The sequence below is a fragment of the Clupea harengus genome, chromosome 20 (assembly GCF_900700415.2).
Source record: "Clupea harengus chromosome 20, Ch_v2.0.2, whole genome shotgun sequence".
Taxonomy (NCBI): domain Eukaryota; kingdom Metazoa; phylum Chordata; class Actinopteri; order Clupeiformes; family Clupeidae; genus Clupea; species Clupea harengus.
In genome coordinates this window covers 5,882,073-5,903,953 of record NC_045171.1, presented here as the reverse complement: position 1 = coordinate 5,903,953, position 21,881 = coordinate 5,882,073, and the positions used below count along the sequence as shown (strand labels likewise).

The 21,881-nt window shown below is 48.3% G+C and overlaps 1 protein-coding gene across 4 annotated transcripts in view; it reads left to right on the top strand.

Moving 5' to 3' along the window:
- Positions 1–21,881, top strand: part of pcdh19 (protocadherin 19) — a 54,983-nt gene that overhangs the window by 18,781 nt on the left and 14,321 nt on the right. For all 4 annotated transcript variants that reach the window (XM_031587023.2, XM_012840681.3, XM_031587022.2 and 1 more), the window contains exons 3-4: positions 14,042–14,100; positions 15,766–15,938. In XM_031587023.2, the coding sequence (XP_031442883.1) occupies positions 14,042–14,100; positions 15,766–15,938 (232 nt within the window). The remainder of the gene's footprint in view (positions 1–14,041; positions 14,101–15,765; positions 15,939–21,881) is intronic.

Sequence of the window (21,881 nt, the reverse complement as noted above, 5' to 3'; positions counted from 1 at the left end):
AATGTTTTGTAGTGGCCATTGGCAGTGAGGAAGCAGAGCGGATGTGGTGTAGGAAATAAAACAGATCTGTATACATGCAGTGTCCACATGCTATCTGTGCACATAGCCTGTTTTTTCTCCTATTAGCACTCATTCAATTAGAAATGATGGGCCTGCCTGTCTTGAAAAGAAATGAAGAGCAGATATGTGTGGCAAGGATGCTTTCATGTCGAAAGCCGAAGAGATAAAAGCAATAAAAGGAGTTTCGAAATTAGCCCCATCACTAGATTCATCTCACTTTCTTTATTATTCATGGTTGCTGTTTATTTAGTTTGTATGTTTTTTTTTTCCCCCCCGTCTTTTGGGAAATGGATTGATTGGAGTGAATATGATCATTTGTAGTTTTGGAATGGTATCAGTCCCCCCCCCCGTCTTTAAATAGGCTCAATTTGAAAGAACCGCCAGGCTTCAGAGATACTATTTACTCTTTTTTATGTAAATGATTGAAACAAACATTTGGGGAGTTGCTAACTCTGCCACATGGTAAGGCTCAGTGAACAAAGAGTTGTTTTTGCTTTTTCTCGTGAAGGATGCATTTTGAGGAGGTGGGGGGGAGCCATCGGAGATAGGAGGAGCTCCTCACCAATTTGAGCCTGTTTGTTGCAGTCATCGCTAATGAAGTGTTGCTTTTTTTTTGTCTTCCATTCCATTTTTTTTCCCTGTTGGTTGTTGGGATCTGAGTAACTGTCAAAGATGCCAGGGGAATAGGCAGCAATCATGCACTTGCCACTGAGAGAGCGCTGTTTGAAATGCTATGAGAGTGCGATGCTGTCACGTATCAAAAGGGTGGAGCGGGAGGAGGGTAGGGGAGTGTTAGCAGTCCTCGGAGAATGCATGAAGAGGGAGTTCAACTATTGGGGGTGGGGGGGGTAGATCAGGGAGCTCAGTCCTTCGTTGAGGGAGTGCTGCATAAATAGAGAAGCTCGGATACTTGTTTACAAGGCGGCACCTTTTTTAGACTCTGCTCATTAACCCTTGCTCCTCAGTGGCCCAGCATTTCCTCTGTGTAACGAGGCGCTCACAAACACCGACGTGCACCAACACAACCACACAAACACAAATAGACACCGCACGGTACAGCGTGTAGGATGAGTCTTTATGTAAGAAAATCCAGCAGGTAAATATTATCGGTTTGCCGTACACAGACAATCTTGTATTGGAGTAACCACTCGTCGTTATCCTCTTAATTAGGCTCCAAACAAAGAGCACCTAGAGTCCTTTCAAATGTCACAAAAAAGTATAAAAAAAAGGGAAAAAATCCTTTTTTGCTGCCGTGGCTCTCCCACAGATGCAAGCCTGTCTGATACCGACATATCAAGAGATCACATTTAATTGGCTTTGCCCTGATTGTCCTTGTCATTTTGCAATCGTGTCCTGTTTAAAATGACAAAATGGAGGGGAAGAGGATGTGCTTTTTTTTCTTTCTCTCACTCCGTCTCTCTCTCTCTGTCTCACCGTCTCTCTCTCTCTCTGTCTCACTTCCTCTCTTCTCTCTCGACCCGCACTCTCTCTGTTTCTCCCCTCCGCACTCATCTTCTCCCTTTGCAGACAGCATGATCTCCAAATAGTTTGGACTGACCTTTGTTACAGTACCACTAATTGTTGCCATCACAGAGACCCTGTAAACCACACTGGTAATTAAATTGGATTTATTTGAAGGGACAGTTGTGCCAGCCTTGGCAATTCAGTTCAAACACAGCAGTGTGTGTGTTCTAGCAAAGAGCATGGCTCATTATAATAACAACACAACGTAATCCCATTATATAATAATAATAATGATAACAACAACAACAACAATACTACTAATAATAATATTACTACTAATAATAATAATAATTAATAATGCATGCCATAATCTTCACTGTATCTATTCACCTACTCTTACTGTTAGCAAAAGCTAGCTCTAACAGCTAGCAAAAGAAGTCCCATTTTCAAAGGTATTGTAAATTGCTTGTTAATCAAGAGTTCAGCACCTCAGCTGTCAGATCTCTGATGTTTCAGAGGAAAACATGGTTAGTGCGAGAGAGAAGTGATACATTCTCGTTTGAAAATCGACGGCTGCGGCACAAATGAACAGGGACAGTTGGAGTGCTCCTTTGGCTGGCGTGCTTCTCACATAATGAGACTAAGAGGGCCCCAATTATTCCACTTGCGATCAAAACAGCAGGGGAGATTACCGCCTCTCTTTTTTTTCTTATCTTTTGACATTTCTCAGCTCTAATATCTTTTAATAACAGGGCTTTTTTTTTTGTCGAGGGAGACAACCAAAAGGCTTGATAGGCCTGAAATGTACTGGCATTGAAACAGAGGGGCACGAGGATGTATTGAAGCTCTCCGGTCTCTCGTTTAATGTTTGTGTGTTTACGCGGGGCTCAGATCAGGCCGTATTAAAACAAGACTCCCCAGCGCACGATGCATCAGCTTTCCCGCCGCGCTGCCATCACCTGACCAAAACGCAGACAGGAAACAGCAGGGCTTCGCTTGCCTCTGGCGATCAACTGTTTATTGCTACATGTTGCCACATTCCTCTCGCATATCTCCACTCCGACAGTCTAAAGTGAGGCGGGGGGGGTTCTTCTTCTGCTTCTGTCAGATATCCCAGTTTCATTCCCATCGCATTGCTTTCTTTATTCTCTCTCTCTATCGTTCTCTCTCTCTCACACACACACCCTCTCTCTCTCTCTTTCCTTTTAACACATCTGAGCTTAGCAATTTAAGTATTCTTAGGCTCAGTACATTTGGAGGTTCAAGTTATTCCATTATGCGGGGGGAGGGGAGGTTTCACTCCCTCCTCTCTGTTACCCCCTACCTTACAACTTTCCACATCTCGCAGATTACATGTTAAGAACGCAGTCGGAGACACTGGGAACGAATAAAAGGGATTCCACCCGGTTGGGTATATCAAAACCACATCAGCCTGCGAGGAATTACAACCCAGTGTCTAATCACACGGAACATGGAGCGAGGAGAGGCGAGTAACATCAGCCACTGCTGCAATGAGACAAAGCGCCAAACTCCCTCGATCTACATCTGATAAACAACAGATAAACATCCAGCCCCTAAGATATGTTTGTGGCAGATAACTGCCTGGCAATGCAATGATACACCCAGCTAGACCACTTTGTTTTTAGCCTTTATTTATTTATTTCGTTTTTTTTTTTTCTTTTTATAAGAGACAATTACTGCTTGTTGTCCTAAGGAGGCAGAACAAAAGGATTCTGGGTATCCATTTCACAGGAGACGCGGTGGTGAGAGCTGTGAGCAAGGTGGCGTGTTGATTCCGAAGTGAGAAAAAAAAAACACAAAAAAAAAACAGAGACTTCATTATGGCTGTAAACGAGATCTTATCGCTCCCGTCTGCACGGAGCTGTGAACGTTCTGCGCGACATCGAACCCGACCCCCCACCTCCCGACCACCACCCCACACCCCCTCCCTGTATGAGGACTGTGTTATGACGGAGGATGAGGTGGGGGTGGGGGGGGGGGAGTAGCGGAGGTCATCGTTCACCGTCTGTTGTTGTTTTCCGTGACCCCTGGCTTTGCTCTGTGGTGGAAAAAAATTAAAGGGAGGGAGGGAGGAGGGGAAAAAAAAACACAGTTTGCCCCCTAAAGACAGCGTAATACAAATTAAATTAAATGAAGTCAGTGTGGCTAATCCCTGTGTGTTTCAGCTGCTGGAACCCCCCTGCTGAACCCACGGGTCAAGCCCAATGCATCTGGCTCTGCCTCGGCTGGCCACACACTCAAGCTGCTCCACGCTACCCCTGCTCACCCCCACTTACCCACTGAGGTGTGTGTGTGTGTGTGTGTGGACGTGTGTGTGTGTGTGTGTTTGCTGCAGTCTAATTTATGTGCATGCCTTTGCATGTGTTTATGTCATCCTGGTTGGTTCAGCTCTTAGGAATAAGTTCACAGACAACAGAGGCTACAGCGCCTGACGGGATTAACTGATGTAAAATTTGATGAAGTGGAAATAGGATAACAGATGAATGGGGGGGAAAAAAAAACAAAACAAAACAGTGACAGGGATGTTTCATCTACACTGCGACGGACTTAAGTGAACCAGTTTGAAATGTCAAGATGCAGCTGTCACATCTGCCGCCGTCAGTGCTGCTGCTGCTGCTGTCGCTGTCGCTGCCGTCGCCATCGATGTTGGCGGGGCTTTTTGCTGAAGCCAGGCCATCGTGGCCCCGATTTGCCCGAGCCGCAGCCTTTGGATCCACAGATGTGCCAGGCGATGGGCTTGGAGGTAATGCGCCTCTGTCAATCCCACCTTGTGACAGCTGCCTACAAAAAGACCATCCAAAATATTAGCGGCAGATGTGCCTGACATGGTTTAAACAGGCGGCGGTGGCGGCGGCGGTGGAGGTTAGGGGTGGGTGTGGGGGGGCCTCTGTGCCGGCCACACTGACATTACAGGATGGCCAGGCTGTGCTGATTGGGTCAGCCTTGTGGTGTTTAGCACTCGCAGGCTTTAATGCGTCCTCCCCATCTGTCCATCCAGGCGTGGCCTGGCACCGGTGCGGCTGTGGTATTATATCCGCCTGTTCGACTGGAACGCCCACTTCATTTGTAAAACAAAGTGGGCGCCTGTTATGGGCCCCAGCAGCTGGAGCAGGAAGTGGTTGGAGCCGGATGTGGGGGGGGTGTCAGAGGGTGGTTTTTCCTGGAGAGGTTGCCCAAGTTGGGCGCCAGGCGTGGGCCAACCCTGGGCCAGATGAGGCAAGGGGGGTAGGGGGGGGGAGTTAACACCTGCGCATATATCTCAGGTCGCATGCCAAAGGCGAGCCTGCCAACCCCCACGGTGGGAGTAAACATCATTTGTTTGAGCAAATCACCAGAGTGGGGGGATTAATGAAAGATGATGAGGTATCACCTGCATCCCTCCGCAGCCACTCTTTTCCTGTTTACCCTTTGCTTTTTTTTGTCTTCCTTTTTTCCTTTCGTTCCATCAGAGGGGGTGTGCATCTGACCGTGTTTATGTCGATGTGTATGTGTATGTGTGTGTGTGTGTGTGTGTGTGTGTGTGTGTGTGTGTGACTCATCTGTTACCGCATGTCAGATTAAAGGATGTCAATAACGCGAGCGGCTCAATCCATCTCAGCGAGTGAGTGCATCCGCTCGCACTCTGCCGGAGCCACGCAGTCTGCAACGAGAGGCTGCAAATCTCCGCCCTGCGTTAATAAATAAATATAGAAATAAATAAAGAACTTTCCTAAAGGAGCAGCCTACAAAGATGCCTTGTCATCGGGATGGGAGGCGCCAGGTCTCAGTCAAGAAAGCGAGAGAGAGAGAGAGAGAGAGAGAGAGAGAAAGAGAGAGGGAGAGAAAGAGAGAGCAAAGAAGGAAATGAAATGGCAGCAGAAATAGGAAGGGCTATGTGGAGTGGGAGTGTGGTGTTTTATGGAGGATGGGGGAGGTGGGGGTGGAGGTCCATTAGAAGTCCCAGCAGTGCTGACGGATACTTGGGCCATCAGACCCAGAGGTGCCATATCATTATTTTGGATCAAAGTCTCAGACGAGTGCTTGATATACTCTCATAACAATGGCAGTCTCAGAATGGATGGCCCTTTCGACTCCCCACAGGACCTCCATACTGTCTGCTCGTACATCGATGTAATGGTGCTCTCTTACTCCATCAGGTTTAGGCGTAGTGGGGCAGACAGGATGGCGAGTGGCTCACAAGGTGCTCTGGTCCACTTTAGGAAGAGCCTTTAGAAAGGGCGTGTTATAGGGGGTGTTATATTTAGCTTTGTCTCGCTCAGTTTTAATCATCGGTTGCAGTAGTCAGTTAGCACTTTGGTCGGTAAGTACGTTGGATTATTGCTCCTAAAAATACATCCAAAATGCTACAAGTTGTGCCGTTTTAAAGCTTTGGATTAGGAGTGGAGAGATAGAGAGAGAGAGAGAGAGTTTTGTACGCTAAATTACACTGGCCCCCATCTCTAAATTGGTTAACTGACAGGTTACATTTGAGAGGAGCCCTCCGAAATCCCTGCCACTAATTCACTTGGAAAGGGGTGGAGTGGAGTGGGGTGGAGTGGGGGAGGGGCGGGGCGGGGAGAACCTCCATGCCAGTCTGGGGGGAGAACCAGAAGCCCCCCTAAATCTGGGTGGATTTAATGCTCCTGTAGTCCCTTTGATTGGGCCGTTCAGGGCTCTCTGCTCATGGAATCAGTTCTTACCTGTCTCCTGTGACACCTGGCACGGGCTTAGAGGTGCACTAATGTGAGAGTCCCACTCTTTTCTTCACTCCTTTACTTCCCCCCCCATTCTGACATCCAAATTAAAGAAAAATCCCAAGGGACAGCCTCCAGAACATCATCGCGATTGAGTTTGATTAGGTTCCACGGGCTTAAAGGAAAGTAAGCCGATTTATCCTTTGAAAAAGCCATGCGATAGCCAAGTTTTATTTCCGCCCTCCTCTCCATCACCCCCCCCCCCACCTCCCCCTTTTTAAGTATGTAAAACCGTAAATCTTAATCTCATTGCATTATTCAGGATTTCACTAAAACAGCCTGGACAATATTGTGTGGCATCTCAATACTTACCGGTGCAAGCATGTGTGTATGTGTACGCCCACACACCTCCACAGACACACACACACACACACACACATACACACATACACACAGAGACACACACCAAACACACAAACTGACACACACACACACACACACACACACACACACACACACATACACACACACACACACACACACACACACACACTCACACAGAGAGACACACACCAAACACACAAACTGACACACACACACACACACACAAACACACATATACACACAGACACACACAAAAACACACAGACACAGACACACACACAAACGCACACACACACACAAACTGACACACAAACACAGTCATACACACACACACACACAGGATTTTCGCCTGGGATGGGTTTCAAATTTAACCACAGGTCTCTGACCCCCCCCCCCCCCCTCCCCCTCCCTGTCTGTCTGTCTGCCTTTACTTTTTGGTGCAGATGACACAGAGGCTGTGGAGCTCTGCGATGTCCGCAGATAACCTCCTGCTCCCAGAGGAGGCTGCCTCCGAGTGCCAGCCTCTCGCCCTCGCCACAGGCCCTCACAGAGATCCACCCACACGCCTCACAATGAACTTACACACGCTGAAACCAGACACCCTTTTGGGGCTAGGTGTTTAGTGACAGTTTGATAACAACTATACACACACACACACTCACACACACGCACACACACACGCACACAGCTGGTGAACTAAGGGGCCACGGGCCGCGGGCCTATTATTTAAAATCTCTTCATCAACGCTAAAAGGGATGACTTTGACGTAGCTTGGTGGCTCATGCATTTTTAATCCCGTTGCTATTAATGTATGTATAATTGATCAACTCGCTGTTGCTTGGGCGACTCTGGCCCCGGCAGTCTGATGGAGTCTATTACAGGATGCGGCACCGGAGCACAGTCTCGCTGGGCTCGTAGCTTTTTTTTTTTTTTTTTTTTTTTTTCTCGAACGCAGATGCAGACAGTGGGAAATACCCTGATGCCCGCCGCCATTTCCCCTTAGTTAGCACATTGCGATTGTTTGCTCCTTAAAAAAAAAACGTGCTTTAAAAAAATAGGTCACCCACCGCAGGAAGAAGAATCGACTGAGGGAACGGATCAGGAAGGGGGCATTGTGTTTAGGGCTTTTGTCTACATTGTGTTCTTTTAGAGACAAAGAGGGAGAAAAAATAACATAAATATACCAGTGCACCAGGGTGGCATCCACGTGTGAGTACGTACGTGTAAATATATCACAAGAAGCCTGACGTTTCAATAGAGCTTTCACGGGCCTGTGTGAAAATTCATACGCATACACTGTGGGGATAGGAGGGGGGAAAAAAAGTAAATGCCTGGATAATCTGGGTTGGGTTCATTAATGCGTGTGGGAGTTTCAGGGCAATGGAGGCTCTCGCACTGCTGAACTACCTCACGTTCACAGTAAGATGGATTCACAGGAGGGGAAATTGAGTTCGGGAGATGAAGTGAAATGAGACCCACGACCTGACAGCTTATTTGTCACATAGGTGGGGTGGGCTGGGGGCGGTGGTGTGTGTGTGTGTGTATGTGTGTGTGTGTGTGGGGGGTTGGGGGGTAACGTGCCAACCCCCGTAGCGATTGATTACTTATCAGTTGTGTTTGTTAGGCGGGCGTTTGGTATTAAATAGTAACAAGTCCTCATATTCATCACCACTCCCCTATTAGGGCAGAAATAGAAAATGTAATCTCATTCTGAACTGGGGGCGCGCCTTGGGCTTTCCTTCAACCCCCCCAACCCCCACCCCACCTCCTCCCCAACACACACACACACACACACACACACACACACACACACACACCCCTACACACACGCACACACACACACACACACACACACACACACACACACACACACACACACACACACACACATACACACACACACACACACACACAGACACACAGACACACACACACACACCTACACACACACACACACACACACACACATACACACACATTCACTCACACTTCTCCCTCTCTTTCTCTCTCTCTCTTTCTCAGTGCTGATCCTCCCTGAGGGGCCTTGCAGTTCTGGAAAAGGGAGAGGGAAATCTATAATCTAGCAGATGGCAGAGGATCTATGGGAAAGGCAGTAATCGAGGGGCTGGCGCTGACGAGCGTGTCCGCCCGCCGTGTTGCTTTAAGCGGACCTAAATCCACTCCCACCAGGTGCCACCACTGCTCGTCTGAGTCTGGCGGCAGTCGGTGGTCCCTCTCCCACTCTCTCTCTCTCCCCCCCTCTCTCCCGCTCTCTCTCTCCCTGCCGCCATGGGTGCCACACAGGGTGCTAAGGCATGGAGGTGCCCCACGGGCACCCCCGAGTGGGTGACAGAGGGGGGGCATGCCAAACCGTTGGCACAGAAAAACTGTGGGCGTGTACAGGAGCACTGACTTTGTTTGGAACAGTGAGAGGCAGAAATATAGAGATGTCTGTAGAAGCGAGTGGGTTTTTTTTTTGTTTTTCGGATTGTAGAAATGTGACCCTGACATGATGCATTTAGGATTAAGACAAAAACACATGCCGGCACACCACACCAAGCTCTCTATCTCTCTCTCACACACACCCAGACTCTCTAGCCTTCTCATACACACACACACACACATTCACACACACACACGATGCAAAAGAGCCACGCTGGGATCTCAGATCTCCGCCACCACCACAGAGCCCAACACAAGAGCCCCCCCGTCTGTTCCATCACGTGCGAAACAAAGCCTCAGACATGGCGAGTGGAGCCAAGCATATCGAGGCAATATGAGCTCTGTTATTTATAATTAGAAATTATCTCCAGCGCCTCAAGTCCCCACCGCACAGCACCCACCCCACACACACACACACACACACACACACACACACACACACACACACTCCTCGCTCTGAACCCTGCTGGCTGGGCCCTTCCTCGGGAAGAACACATGAACAACAGGCCTTATTATGTGGGCCATTTCCTTCCCAGGCTCAAGGGACAGCACATGAATAAACCCTCTGATGAGTCAAGAACCAGCTCCGTAATGAAACTGTGAACACCAATCGGGCAGTAAAATGAGGAGATGGCATGCCAGTCGGCTTTTGTTTAGGGTCTCGTTGTCTTATTCGATTTGTTCTTTCTACTTCTTTTGAAAGCCAACTGAAGTGACACTCAAATTGCTGTTTTCCGAGATGTGAAGGCTTTAGCTGGCCACGATGTTTACGCCTTCCCAACACAAGGGAAAAACCTGCGAAAGAGTCCGCAAAAACCCAGGCTAGTGCGCTGAATTCTGTGTTCCAGGCACGTCTCCATCAGACACACACTATTTCCAAGCAAATTTGAACAAGGTTTAGTCTTAGAGTTAAGTGTTTTGCTCTCTGAATTGAATTAATAGGAGAATTAACAGGCATTTTATCTATTGCGGAGAAAACAAGGGCATAGACTGATAATTAATAATTTGCTGTCGGAGCATGCTGCTTAAATTAGTCTTTAATTTGATGCATCCCTCCATGTGAAAATGGAAGTGTAATTGTATTGGCTGATGTATCAGTCTCACCAGAGATGATGCATAAATTGGCGGAGAAGTGTGACAAGTGGCTTTTTCCCCCCTCTCACTCCCTCTTTCCTCCCTGGCACCTTGCGGACTTCCTCTGCACTTACGCACCGTTCACCCCCTCCTGCCATCGCTCTCTCTATCCCTCCATCCTCACCCCCTCCCTCGTTCGCTGGCAGAGGAGCCTGGGCACAATGAAAAAAAAAACACACTCTTGTGTCTGGACTATGGAACCAATTGTCACGCTGGGAGGAAGGCAAATCAAATCTCACGGCAGCGGCTAAGCAAGGAGATTGCTTTTCCTCTCCTGTGCTGCTGCACCGAGCCCGAGGATTCCAGTGCCCTCAACGCAGGCCAAGGGTTTGGGGTGGGGTGAGGTGCTGGTTGGATGTTGAGGAGAGGGTTATAGCGGACATACTTAAGTGTGTGTGTGTGTGTGTGTGTGTGTGTGTGTGTGTATGATGGGAGGGGAGCTGTTACATTAGACGTGAGTGTGTGTGTGTGTGTGTGTGTGTGTGTGTTTGTGTTACAATGAGAACTGTGAGTTCTGCAGGCTGGGGCAGGAGGCCGGCTGCCCGGCCGGGTGAAGGCTTTGTCGGAGCCCCTCTCCCCCTCCTCTCTCTCTCGCTCCACCCGGCCCACGGTGGTGGCAGGCTGTCAGTCATTGCTTTATGATTTACTCCCGCTGGGCCCTCTCCGGTGCGGAGCATCTGAAACGGAACAATAATTAGGGGGGGATTGAGTGACGCCGGCTGCCACAGCGGGGCCGTTCGGATCACAACAACACATTGTAGGAGCTGATTAAGGGGCCATTTGCGGTGGCCTCGCAGTAGCTGAGCGGCCTTCGCTCCCCCCCCCCCCACACACACACCTCTTCCTCCTCCTTCTCCTCCTCCTCCTCTCCTGCCACCCTCCTCCCCGAAACCCAATCTCAGAGGAAGAATTATTGACATGCCCTCCCCATCTGATAGTGGCCCAAGAGGGAAGCCATACAATACATTTCTTTACAGGAAGCAGCCACTAATGCTCTGGATGTACGGCTCGAGATGCTTCCTGCTTGCAAAACAAGGTTATGCCCTTATGGTGTTAGCAGTTAAAACCATAACAGTTTCAGAGTTAGGTGACATATTGTGTTTTGTGTTATGGCACCTCTTCAACCGATACAGATTTGATTAGAAACACATTTTGTTTGTCTGTGGTGCCATCATTAGTAGCAGAGAAAGTCTTTTTTTTTCAGCACCTGGTTGGGTTGCTAGGTGAATTAAATCTGGTTGGGTTGCTTGGTGAATTCAACCATGTAAGGAGCTTTGACAAGGGGCCTCCCTGGTGAAGGACAACTATGGCACATATAAAAATGTCACCGAAGGGGAAGAAAGAGAGATTACAGCCTTAGAGGCCCCTACCCAACATCTCTCAGTGCCCCCCCCCCCCCCCCCCCCCCGGGAGAAGCCTTGCAAAAGTAGAGCCAGCCTTGTAGGGCAATTACGGATCGCTGCTCACGTGTGCCTAGGGTAGGGATGGGTTGAGTTTGTGGGGTAGATTTGTATACTGTCTCTTTAATGAAGTTGTTCCCCCCAGTCCACCCGTTCATTAGTCTCCATCTCTGGGTACCCCTGTAGCTCAAGAGCAGTGGCTCCGTAATGAGTCCACTCTGGGACCAAAGTAGAGCACAGGTGCCATGTTCAACCCACACACAAAAAAAAGAAAGACAAGCGGGGAAAAACTTGAAATATATATTTATATATCACGTGCACCCCAGGAAATAATTGCCTACGCCAATTACTTTGATATTAATGGACTCAAGCCGGACAGGAACAAAGGGAGAGACAAGTTACCTTGTGAGTCACGCATCGAACAAACAGTGTATGCTCTAAATTAAGGTTCACTAATACAATGTTAATTAAAATGGCTTTTTACAAATTATCTCCCTGATAACAATGAGTTGAGGTTTAATTAGTGTTGCGACAAAAAGGTATGGTGTTCACTGGACCCTTCATGGGGTCTAGATTGCGTCGCAAGCACACAAATCTCAATCAGTGGTCTGTATCCCCGTTGTTGGTAATTAAAATATTATCTTGCTGTGGGGGTTAATTGCAAACTGGGGAAGGTAACACCATACATGATGTCTCCCTTGTAGGTCACGATAGATGTTCAGACTTCCAGAACTGAACTAGTTCTTGTGAGATGAGCATGATTCTTTTTTACAGCCCACAAATAAGACGATGGGACTATGGAAATATGTTCACTGATGAAGTGTTAATTCAGCACCACTTGTGTTGTTGATGCCCGAAGTAATGGAGCAGCAAACACCAAAGGGTTCTTTCACCACACGTTCTCTCAGCCTTCATTAACAGTCTGTCACATTTTTCTAAAGACCAGAACAGGTCAGCGGTAGTTACTTGTTGAGGGGACAATAACAAACACACTGTCAACAGTGTGATGCATTCTCTCTCTCTCTCTTTCTGTCTGTCTCTTTCTATCTCTCTCTCCGTTGCGGGCTTTCATGCGTTGATCTGAGGAATGAAATCTCTGATTAATTCACTCCACCTGCGCTCGCCTCATGTTTTTAATTGTGTGTGTACGCTTGCGGAGGTTGCACTGTGGAGAATACAAACCTGCTCCCCATTAACAGGGATGAAAGGGAGAGCATTTGTGTCTGTGTGTGTGTGTGTGTGTGTGTGTGTGTGTGTGTGTCTTACTTGCGATTGAGTGCTTGTCTGTGTTCAAAAACTGGGGAACAGCCATGCCTTGTGGTATCCATATGAATAATTGACAACACTACACCTTGACCGATCGTCTCGATGTTTCTTTTCTTAGTCGTTTTATTGTGTTATTGTGATGGGTAGATTTCAGCACTCCTCCCCTGTGGGAGCCTATGTGTGTTTAATCGCGTCTGAAAATCGGAAAAGTTGAACTCGACAGACACGGTGGGCTTTTCCTTGGAGGAGAAACGTCTACAGCTTAGCGAAATTCCGAGCCTCTGTTTATCCCTCATTCCATCTGACTGGGGGAAAAAAGCCATCTTTCCTCGCATCCACCCCTGCGTCCATGTTCTCCCACGGCGTACTGTGGTGTACATAGCCTCCGTGCTAATAGTTAATTACAGTAATTGCGTTTTTTGACCACTGTAGGCCCTCTCCACCCCATTGCTCGCCAGCAAAAAAAAAAAGCGAAACTCCCATGAATGCAGGAAAAGTGTTGACGGCGAGAGATGCCTTTGAACTCCCATCTTCAATGTGGGTCAGATACCCATCGTATGCATATTCTACGAGCCTTTTCATCTGCACTTGCAAAGTTAAAAATCCCCTGGCATGCTGTTAATTTCTCCCATCTTAAATTTATTTATTTAATATTTATATATTAATATCCTCTCAAAAATGGTGTGAAAAATACTTCATTAAAAAAACAGTGAAGGCTTTTTTTTTTTTTGTTCCTATCTCCCTCTCTCCTCTTCCCTCTTCTCTCTCTCCCTCTGTCTTCTTCCATCTCTCCTACTTCCTTCTTTTTTTGCCTGGTGCATGCTTCTCCCTAATGACTCCATTTTGAAGACTGGTCTGAGTGAATATGGAGGAGAAGGGGATGGAGGGAAGGAGGGAAGGAGAGAGGGGGCGGTGTGGCGGTCCACTGTGCCACTCTGCTCTGAGTTGGCTGTATGTGCTTTGAAAGAGAATGGATTGTGCCTTTGAAAGCTGAGGCAGCTCACCGGGGCCTTTGTGTAAAATAACATTTCAATTGAAAGGCAATTACCGGTAACATTATTTTGGTCCCTATGTAATTAAATGCATCTCTGTTTTCTTTCCTCCTTTCTCTCTCTCTCTTTCTTTCTTTTTTCTCCCCCCCCCCCTCCCTCCCACAACCTCTCTCTCTCTCACTCTCCTTCCCTATCTTTTCTACAGACTGAGAATTATACCATTGACTCCAGTTATGTTAACAGCAGAGCACATCTGATTAAAAGGTAAGTTCAGAATATTTCTGTTTATAATGATATTTACGTGTTTAGATTATGCTACCGCATATTAGGAATTCCTCTTCCTCTACAACTTCCTCTGCATCAAGTCTCCACGGGAGTTTACAATCTCCTTTCAATTCAATATTTTAAAAGCTCTTTTTGGAAACTATTAATAATTCTATGTTATCTTGATCATGTTGCTACTTAGACTAAAACGAATGCATCTCAAGTTGGCATGCAACAGTGCACACACGTCAAAATAAAGACTGAAGACTGAAAACCTCAGAACATTTTTAAGTAACTGCGGAATGTTTCCAAATATGTGCAGAAAACACAGTTAATCTTTGTGAGGACATCGGCTGAGATAATGCCCCCCCCCCCCCCCCTCATTGTTTTATGGAGGCCAAAGGCTTAGCTTTGAAGGACCTCTTTGTGACTTGGAGGATCGAGCGGCATTCCTGGCTTAACCTGAACCTGGATTTTGGTTAGGGTGGGGTGAAGACAGCTCTAATTACCCCCCTCTTGCCAATTACCCCCCCAAACCCCCTGAGAAAGGCCAAGGGGCTTTGAGTCTGGGTTCCGCACCAAGACCAGTAATTTGCTTCTTACCTGGAGCTTGGGACAGAACCATCCCCGTCCTCTCATCTTTGAGGCTTGCATTTTTCCTCTTTTTTTTCGGAGGGGGCCATTATGCCAATTTCCCCTCTGAAAGGCTTCCCTGTGTTTATACAAACAAAGGCCATTCATGTGGCGGCTGGAGCTGAGCACGACAAAGAAATCCCCTCAGGAACCCCACAGTGCCTGTGGTCCGGGACAGGTGCAATTACGCTGATAACATCAGAGAGCCTCCGCCGCCACCACCACCGCCACCCCGGCCCAGCCCGCCCCGCCCGCCCGCCCGCTCGCTGCAGTCTGGGCTGGGGGGGGAGCTAGGGGGACGCACGTCTCCACCTGCAGAGCAACAAGGAGACATGCACTCATGTTCCATCCTCCTGCGGTACTCGCAGGAAGTCCCCCGAAAGAGGTGATGGCAAAGTCACGAGAAATGCAGCGCTTTCAATTTCCACGCGCCGTCACCGGCAGCGGAGGGATAGAATGTCCCTAACCCGAGACAAGAAACGAAATAGAATGTTAAAAAAAAAAAAAATGATATGACACAGTTTAGCCTTAGTCTAGTAGTTCTTCACGGCAGTTATGACTAATGTCCAGGCCTCGAGAAAGAGCTGCTGTCTCTAAGCTGTGGTTTCATCATACGTTTCCCTGCAAATCAATGGTGGCTTTGCTGTCATTCATCTTTTTCTTTTTAAACCTGCAGTTTTCTGTGTCAGTAAGGTCTGAAATCAAGGCTCCCTTGCTCTTAACCTGCAGCCCTGCAGTAGCGCACATTGTGAAATGGACCCTGACATCTGACCTCAGACTGATCAATAGAAAAGTAAACAAACTACGTCAGTAGAGGAGTTTTTTTTCCCTCGAGAAATCGAAGCGCCGACTGCAGAGTTCGGAGAAGGTAGTGAGGCAACAAGGACGAGAGAGAGAGAGAGAGAGAGAAGGGATGAGAGAAGAAGGGAAGGATGGAGAGAGAGAGAGAGAGAGAGAAGTTGAACGTCTGCTAGAATTTAAGGTGACAGTAAATCACTCCCACCCTCATCCCTCTCTTCTCTCTCCCCGTAGCACATCAACGTTCAAAGACTTGGAGGGCAACAGCCTCAAGGACAGCGGCCACGAGGAGAGTGACCAGACTGACAGCGAGCACGACGTCCAGCGAGGCCACTACCACGACACGGCCGTCAACGAGGTCCTCAATATGACTGTGCAGCCTAACAGCAGCCACCTACAAGACCACGGTAAGCAAACCTCCTCCTCCTCCTCCTCCTCCTCTTCCTCTTTTTTCATGCTTGCGCGAGCCCGCTAAAGCATGCTGTGATCAGTCCAATACTTCAGCCGGTTCACTGATTCAACATCAGGTCCGCTTTAGCTGGACTCACACCTCTGTGCCTTTCACACTTTGATGTGCCCTGGCTAATGCAGAAAGATCTGGCTCACTCCAGTACCCCTTTGATTCGGGGCTCACTAACATTATCGACTGTTGGTCGTCCACCACGTCTGCCGGCAACTGCCCGCAGGCGCGCAGCCCACTCCAGAGCTGCCTGAGTGGCGGCAATTAGGTTGGCAAAGGTGGAAGGTGGGCAGATCTGCATATTGCAATGGCTCCCTCATGCATTATTCACAGCCGATCACTTAGAGGGGGGAATTAATGTTGATGTTTCTTCTTTGACTCCCCGTTTAAAAAAGACATCCGATGCGCTGGCAGGAGACTATCAGGGGGGGAGGTGGGGGGGGTCATGTTGGCTCTTTACCGCTGCCACTTACTGTATCTGCACTGAGGGGTGGTGGTGGTGTCGGGGGGGGGGGGGGCCATAGAAGAGTCTCAATATCTAATTGGGGGTTTGTTTGTAGTGGTGGGTTGGAGGGTTACAGTGGGATGGGAGACTGCCAGGATGACGTTGTGTTGAATGTACTGAGCCATCAAGAGCCAAGTGCTTTATAGTGGCAGAAATGAAGTAATTCCTTCCTATGGTATCTGAAACAATAGGCCTTCATTCGTAGAAATAGCTATATCTAAATAATGAGAAAATATAGTTAATCCCTTTGATTAACTCAACAGCTGTTGAATTAAACAGCCCTTTGTGTACCGTTTAAATAAAAAAAAACTCAACTAAGGGAAAAAGGATTGAGAAAATTAAGAAAAAAATGAACTTTCTTTCTTTTTTGGGGGTGGAGGGAGGCATTGTAGTCTGCTGTATGGGCCTAATCAATCATGGCCAGCCTAATCAATCATGGCCAGCTCGGGTTCATGGTTCTCGTGGCTTTTAGCTTATCCAACGTATTCTGCGGCGCGTGGAGACCAGCTGAGGGAGGGAAACAGTCTAATGAGAGAGGCACAAAACAAAATAAATCACACACTTGTGAGAAATGTGCTAACAGCTACGAAATTATTCATCAGACAAGGATTTTTTTTTTTTTTTCTCGGGCATGTCCCGAACCATACAGAATTGGCAGGAGTACCAATTAGCCTCCTCGTTGGAGGCCCCTCATGTCCCCCTGTGGCAACTTCACTTGGCTAATTAACTAGTCACCATTTCTTATTTCAGAGGAATCATGGGATGGATGGATACCTGACAGTTGAGGTCCCAGGTGACCCATGAGCAGTCTTCTGCCTCTGAACCACACATTCAGGTCCCTTCCCTCCAGAAATGGCACACATTTTCAATGTGAATATATTATCCAAAATGGCTGGCACTGTTGCGATCTTCAGCGTTTAGGCACTGCTGCCACCACTGCCTTAACTGTGCTGGACACTAATGAACAATAATTAGCGACTTTTGCCTCGGCCTGTATAATCTCTCTAGTAGAGAAATACCAGCGCCTGTGAGATGTGTGCTGACAGGACTTTTCGGTTCTGGCCAATCACTGGACACAATGAGGAGGAGAGCAGAGGACAGAATTGGAGAATGAATGGGGCTTTCTCTGCGTCGGCTCTGCTCATTAGCTCTCAATACGAGGAGCTGTTTTTCAGTTAGCCGCCGAGACCAGCACACGCGTAGAAAAACACAGAGCGGGAAAATAAGCATCGGCGATGATAAGTGCGGAGAACAATGGCTCCGCAGAGAGTCGGACACTATTTTTGACCAAATGCCATTAGACAGTGACAAGCCTCGGATGGTAATACAATTTGGTGGGCCTGTGATACATGTTTATCGCGCTGTTTTTCAAGTCCCTGTTACAGCTCAGCATCAGGCCATTTCTCCTAATGGAAACAAAAGGGAACATGGTGCAGAGAAGCAGAGAAGGCAAATGGCTCCATTCGACTTCGTCGTCACATTGTCTTTAAAGGAGTCCATGTGTCAGCGTACAGGCTCGTCCATAATGGGCCTTGTTAATAATTGTAAAATGAATTGACCAAAGGCCCTTACACGTGCAGAAATGTAATGACATGGCAAATGGAACCGTCCTACCATTGCTTTTCTCTATAGTCTAATTACACACGCAGTATGCATGATGGGCCCACCAATCCTGAAGTGGTAGTAGGAGTGGTATTCAATTGAATATGTCGCAGCCTAACAGCTGTGAGTTGGAAATACTGATCATGAGGTATAAGAGACGAGGCAGCGTTGTGTATAGCGTGTATGTATACTGGAATGTGGTCAGATTGAAAAAAACCGCAAATGGCAAATGTTTTTTTTTTTTCTGCGTAACAGTGTGTTTTTGAAGTGAACTAGAAATAACTGAAAGAAAATGTATATCATCTGGAGCCAGTTAGTTGACCGTTGGGAGTACCTCAGATCTCTTTGGCATGTTCTGTTGCGAGGAAATAACCTTACACAGCAGTTGCCAAAGGACAAAGATCTTGATGCACTGGCTCGTTGTTGTTATTTTGCTGGTATCTGCAAGGAGGAAACAAACAGCAGGCAGGCAGGCAGGAAAGAAGGAACAGACCGGAGTGGGAAGCAATGTACACGTCCCCCAGGCCCCCTCTGCAGTGCAAATATTTACTGTTCTCACAGCGCCACGTCAAGGTGGCGTTCACACAGGGGAGCGTAGATTTACTGCTGTCGTAAGACGCGCACCCCCACCCCCGGTTTCCCCATTGTGAGACGGAGTGTGGGAATCTGAGTCGCGTGGGGGGAAAATGGCCACTTGTGAGGCTTCATGTTCTCACAGTGGAACGTGCTTTCCGCCACATAGCACTTTGAATCTATTACCATTGTCCATTTCCTTCCCTTATCCTTCGTCTTTTTACTCAATAGCTCAAGAAATCTCTCAGGAGCAGGCAAACACAATGCATATGTAGGAATAGCCTCACGACCCACACCTGCGAGTTCAGCACAGTGTGCATTGAGGCATTTCTGCATTTATTTATTTATTTATTCGTGCCATGCTGCGTGTAGGGGAAATAAACAGACCACAGGCAAAGAAAATGCAGCAAGTCTGTCTGGTGCACTGCAAGAGTCGGGGGCAGATGTGAGGGTTTGAGGCTGCAGTGTTTTGACATATGGAGAATGGCTGTTTCTCCCCTTTTTAAAAGCCCCCCCTACCCTCTTTTACTGCTGCCTTCAGCAACAGCAGCAATCAAAGGTGCTGAGGCATTTCTTGTGCAAATGGAATGGTGTCTGCGGGCATCCCTTTGTCTTTCTCCAAAGATCCTTATTGTCAGGGCTGCTGGGGGAAACAGCAGGCTCCCTCCCCACAGCCAAGCAGCTCGCTGTCACCATAAAGATATCTCTCTCTCTCTCTCTCTCTCTCTCTCTCTCTCTCTCCCTCTCCCTCTCTCTCTCCCTCTCTCTCTCCTCCACCCCTCTGGCTTTCATCCTATGGGTTTCCACCAGGACTAGCGGTGGCTCAATTTGTAGCTGCTGGGTACGGGCGTGTTTCCGTCGGCGGTCTCCCCCTCTCTCTCGAGTCCTTTCCTCATCAATCCATCAGTCCCCGTGGGCGTGTTCCTCCTTCTCCGCCTCGGGACTTTCGCGCTGCTCGGCGTCGTCGGATCAGCCACCAGGGCCCCGCTGCTCCTAATTGATTTCAAATGGAGTTTTTTTTTTCTCTCTCTCTCTTATTATTTCTCCACTTGTCCTCCTCCCTGTCTCTTGCATCTCAGGGAGTATCTGACTCCCCAACCCACAAACCCCCCTCAATGTGCAGAAAATAAAGGAAGCCAGAAAGTTCAAGATGGAGAGAGAATAAGAGAGAGATACACAGACAGAGATGCAGAGAACCCACACTCGCAAAAAACTTCGAAACTGCCAATGAAGTGACTTGCGTCTCGCACTCTTTCGCTGAATGAAAGGAACGGCGGTGGAGTGAACGGCATGTCAGTTTGCCGGCGCCTTGCCCTAAATTCAGTCTGGGGAGCATTTGGAGTTTTCCGTCCTCTGATCTACTAATGAAAATGCTGACAGGTGTCAGAATCAAGGCGGCGAGAGAGAAAACAGCACCGTGTTGACAACCTGCGAGCTGAGCTGAGCTGAGCTGAGCTTGGAGACTGTAGTAAGGAGTCTCGAGGAGGAAAGATATATTTTTAAAGCTGAGTGAGGTGGGGGGGGGGGGGGGGGGTGTTGGGGTGGGGTTGGGGAGGGAGGAGAGAGACAAGCATGACAGGTAGGAGTGTTTCTCTTCTCGCATCTCTGCATCTTCGTCCATGGATGCATCAAGGGAGCTGACTGCATTGGAAATAAATATTAACATTTGATTGAATCGCACATGCTACTCACATGGCGTTCCTGGCTGAGCGAGGCCCATGCCTCCCTCATCATCGTTAAAGGGGCCAGTAATGTAAGGCCGTGTTTTGACCTAATCGAGTTCATTTCATTTCATTACTTTTTTTTACTATGATGATATAAAACCCCACTCCTAAAATAGAACCTCCAGTATGACATATTGGCCTGGCTCTGCTTTTTGATGTCGTTCTCCTCTCCGCAGTACTCGCATGAACGCTCTCTGCCAACTGACCTTACTTAAAGATTTCTCTGCGTGAGCCCCTCTTGTTTTGTTTTGTGGTGTCTCATTTTCTTCTTTTATTTCATCGGGAAAAGAAGGGCCTCGCCCTGAGCACAACACAACAAACACAGAACGTCTTCGCCCCGGTCACATGACTCACGGCAGCACGGCAGTAATAGCACCCCCCCCCCCCTAGAACCGCCATCATCTCTCCCAAGCCCCCTTCCCTGTGCATTTAATCAGCGGGAGAGAGCTGCTTATCTTCAGTGCACTTGTTATGGATAGCGTATTGAACATATCAGAGGGAGAAATAGGAACAGTTCATTATTTTCCAGGGTCGAGAATGAGGCTGATGTATCTCATTGCGAGCCTTCCTCTGACAGCTCATTTTCGCAAACAGTCACCGCAGCCCCGGTTGAGCAGTCGAAAATGGAACGCGCCCGCTCACTTGCCGTCGCCGCCGCCGCCGCCACAGCTTCCATTGCTTATTCATGGCGTCACATCAAAAAAAAAGGTGTGTTAATCATCTCTCCTGCAGGAGAGGAAAAAAAACACCAACCGAATCTCAATTGTTTGTTTCAACACGTGTGCGACTCGCTACCGATTCGCCCCGCATATGAGGGGGGGGGGGGGGGGGGGGCTCGAGGATCAGGCTGTGTCCTGAGCCAAAGAAAGGGAGATTAGATGAAGGTAATATTCGGAAAGGGGTTTTTGATGGGCTTCGCAGCTCCAGAGTCTAAGCCCTATTTGTGTGTTATTGAGACAGACAGCGAGGAAGATGGAATAAAGCTTGTGCGTATGTAAAGGTTAATGAGAGACAGCGAGAGAAAATGCAGACAGGGGTGTTGGAAAACAGAACAAAGTGTGAGAAAGAGAGAGTGAAAGAGAGAGAGGAGGGGGGGAGAGAGAAACGCACCTGATTTTGTCTTTCCCTGCAGTCAGATTGTAAGACTAGCGATGTAGTCTGAGAGAGGGCGCATAGTTTCCACTTACCTAACGCTCATCCTCCATCCCTACTTCAAACAGCCCCCATCTTACCCCCACCCCCCACCCCCCACACCATCCACCTCACCGCAGCCCTCCCCCGGCACCAAATTACAACCCCGGGCCCCATCTGCTCCAGCCCTTCTGGGCTTCTCCTGAGGCATGGCCTCTCTCCAGCACCGGCATCACTCACCGGCCGCCAGCCCACAGGTAACAAGCCTCGGGACGGGAGCTGAGCCTGGCCATCTCTCACGGGCATCTCCGGGCCGGAGGCTCAGGATCCGTCCGCTCGCTAATCATGACATAAC